Source organism: Chiloscyllium plagiosum, unplaced genomic scaffold (assembly GCF_037043375.1).
Source record: "Chiloscyllium plagiosum isolate Xiang-an unplaced genomic scaffold, Cpla_swu_hap1 HiC_scaffold_15, whole genome shotgun sequence".
In the NCBI taxonomy this organism is placed as follows: Eukaryota; Metazoa; Chordata; class Chondrichthyes; order Orectolobiformes; family Hemiscylliidae; genus Chiloscyllium; species Chiloscyllium plagiosum.
The window spans coordinates 67,284,143-67,287,286 of NW_028270153.1; the positions used below are offsets into that span (position 1 = coordinate 67,284,143).

At 49.3% G+C, this 3,144-nt stretch overlaps 1 protein-coding gene across 1 annotated transcript; it reads left to right on the top strand.

Annotated features, from left to right (window-relative positions):
- Positions 1–732: 732 nt before the first annotated feature.
- LOC122547488 (beta-1,3-galactosyltransferase 5-like) lies at positions 733–1,671 on the top strand. The gene has a single exon (XM_043686102.2). The coding sequence runs from the start codon at positions 733–735 to the stop codon at positions 1,669–1,671; it is 939 nt and encodes a 312-aa protein (XP_043542037.2).
- The last annotated feature ends 1,473 nt before the right edge of the window (positions 1,672–3,144 follow it).

Below are 3,144 nucleotides of genomic sequence, written 5' to 3' on the forward strand. Positions count from 1 at the left end.
ACCTCAACCTTTCTGAGCACGCTGTCCTGGAACCAGGTCACCAGCCAAGCTCAGTTTCTCCAATGTTCCAGGAGTTAACATTGTCATCATCAGCAGGGAAGGGGGAAAGAGCCCAGAAAACTGAGGGTGAGGCCAATTTAAAGGTGGGAGGAGGGGTTGTGAGGTTTGCCAAATTTTGAGGGGACTTGTAAGGATTTTCAGTGTTAAGGTTTGAATCCCTGTTCGACTCCTATGATTTAACAGGGATTTGCGAAACCTACAATTTTGCAGGAATCAGAGGGTTACCATTTTTAAAATTAGATTCCCTACAGTGTGCAAACAGGCCCTTTGGCCCAACAAGTCCACATCGACCCTCCAAGGAGTAATCCACCCAGTCCCATTTCCCTCTGACTAATGCCCCTAACACTATGGGCAATTTAGCATGGCCAATTCACCTGCCCTGTACAGGTTTGGACTGTGGGAGGAAACCGGAGCACCCGGAGAAAACCCATGCAGACACGGGGAGAACGTGCAAACTCCACACAGACAGTCACTCGAGGCTGGAATTGAATCCGGGACCCTGGTGCTGTGAGGCAGCAGTGCTAACCACTGAGCCACCGTGCTGCCCAATGTCACCATCTTTTGGGGAAATGAGGTTTCCAAGAGTCTGAGGGAGGTGTGCCCAGTGAATGTGGTCCTTTATCCATTGTCCTCATAATTTAATCACATCCTCTCTCCCCCCCCACCCCCCAGATGTTTCCCAGGAAAGTCCGTTTCCTGTGCTACCGCCTTCTGCTGGTTCTGAGCCTGTTCCTCCTGCTCTTCCGGTGGCTGTCCTCCCCACCACAGCACAGTCGCAAGGAGCTGGGAGCCTCCCCGGTGCCCAGACGTGTCTTCCTGGTGAGGCCGGACTCGGAGTGTGATCGGGAGCCTCCCTTCCTCATGCTTCTGGTCACGACCAGGCCAGAGGAGGTGTTGGAGCGAGCCGCAATCCGGGAGACGTGGGGCACAGAGAGGCACCTCCAGACCGGGCGCATCAGCACATTCTTCCTGCTCGGACACGGGGGTATGTACCAGAGACAGATCCAGCAGGAGAGCAAGTCCCACCGGGATATTCTCCAGGGGGACTTCATTGACACCTATTACAATTTAACGGAGAAGGTGTTGCTGGGTTTGGAATGGGTCCATCGATTCTGTCCTTCAGCCCGTTTCGTCATGAAGACAGACTCGGACATGTTTGTCAACGTCTTCTACCTGAGCCAGCTGCTGAGCAGCAAGAACACCACGGGTTTCTTCAGTGGTCAGCTCATGAGGGACATTCGGCCCATCAGGAGCAAGGCCAACAAATGGTATGTCAGCAAGGAGGAGTTTGCTCCCGCCCTCTATCCCCGCTACTGTTCGGGAACGGGCTACGTCCTCTCCGGAGACATGGCTGGGAAGATCTGGGCCGTCTCCAAATCCATTCCTCTCCTCAAACTTGAAGATGTTTATGTGGGCCTCTGCTTGACCAGGTTGGCAGTCTCCCCTGTCCCGGTGAGCAGCCGGCGGGTCTTTTTCACCCGTCATGTGCCCTTCTCGGTTTGCCGCTATCATTCACTTGTCACCTCGCACAGGGTGAGTCCATCTCAGCTGCGTCTGTACTGGAAATCCCTGCAAGAGGTTGAGGTATCAGATTGCCCTTTGATCCCTTAAGGAAGCTGCCTCAGGCAGGAGATGGTGGTGTAATGGGTTTGTTACTAGGTTAGCGAGCTCCGGGCTAATGACCTGGTTAACCCTGTGGGCTGGGGGTGTCATAATCAGAAAGATCTACAACATGGGAAAAGGTCCTTTGGCTGATTACATCTATGCCTATCAAAAGTAACTGTAAATCTATTTCACTTTCTTCTTCTGGCACTTTGCCTACAGCCATGTATGCCTTGGTGTCACAAACACATCTCTAAATACAATTTAAATTTTGACTGTTTCTGCCTCTATCCTCCTTACAGTCTAGATTACCACCATCTTCAGGAGAAAAAGAATTTTTAAAAAAACATCTGTTCTAATTCCTTTGGTTTAAATCGATGCCCCTGTCACTGATACTGCAAACCCCAACAAGGGGAAACGTTTCTTCCTGATTACCCTATCTATGCCCCTAATAATTTCAATCATGTCCCGTCTCAACCTCGTCTGCTCGAAGGAATCTCCCTTCATAACTGAAGCTCTCCAACTCAGGTGACGTCCTGGAAAATTTACACTCCATTCTCTCTGTTGCTATCACATCCCTCCTATAACATGGATTACTGAGCTGCAAACAATACTGTGGCCTAACCAATGTTTCATTCAGATTCACCTTTTAAACTCTGTGCCTCAGCACCAGTGGAGTGCCACAAGGATCGGTGCTGGCCCTCTACTTTTTGTCATTTACGTAAATGATTTGGATGCGAGCATTAGAGGTACAGTTAGTAAGTTTGCAGATGACACCAAAATTGGAGGTGTAGTGGACAGCGAAGAGGGTTCCCTCGGATTACAACAGGATCTGGACCAGATGGGCCAATGGGCTGAGAAGTGGCAGATGGAGTTTAATTTAGATAAATGTGAGGTGCTGCATTTTGGGAAAGCAAATCTTAGCAGGACATATACACTTAATGGTAAGGTCCTAGGGAGTGTTGCTGAACAAAGAGACCTTGGAGTGCAGGTTCATAGCTCCTTGAAAGTGGAGTTACAGGAAGATAGGATAGTGAAGAAGGCGTTTGGTATGCTTTCCTTTATTGGTCAGAGTATTGAGTACAGGAGTTGGGAGGTCATGTTATGGCAGTACAGGACATTGGTTAGGCCACTGTTGGAATATTGCATGCAATTCTGGTCTCCTTCCTGTTGGAAAGATGTTGTGAAACTTGAAAGGGTTCAGAAAAGATTTACAAGGATGTTTACCGGGTTGGAGGATTTGAGCTATGGGGAGAGGCTGAACAAGCTCTTTTCCCTGGAGCATTGGAGGCTGAGGGGTGACCTTATAGAGGTTTATAAAACCATGAGGGGCATGGATAGGATAATTAGACAAAGTCTTTTTCCTGGGATCGGGAGTCCAGAACTAGAGGGCACAGGTTTAGGGTGAGAGGGGAAAGATATAAAAGAGACCTAATGGGCAACATTTTCACACAGAGGATGGTACGTGCATGGAATGAGGTG

Coding starts and splice junctions, on each gene's coding strand:
- LOC122547488 (XM_043686102.2), top strand. CDS start 733: ATGTTTCCCAGGAAAGTCCGTTTCCTGTGCTACCGCCTTCTGCTGGTT.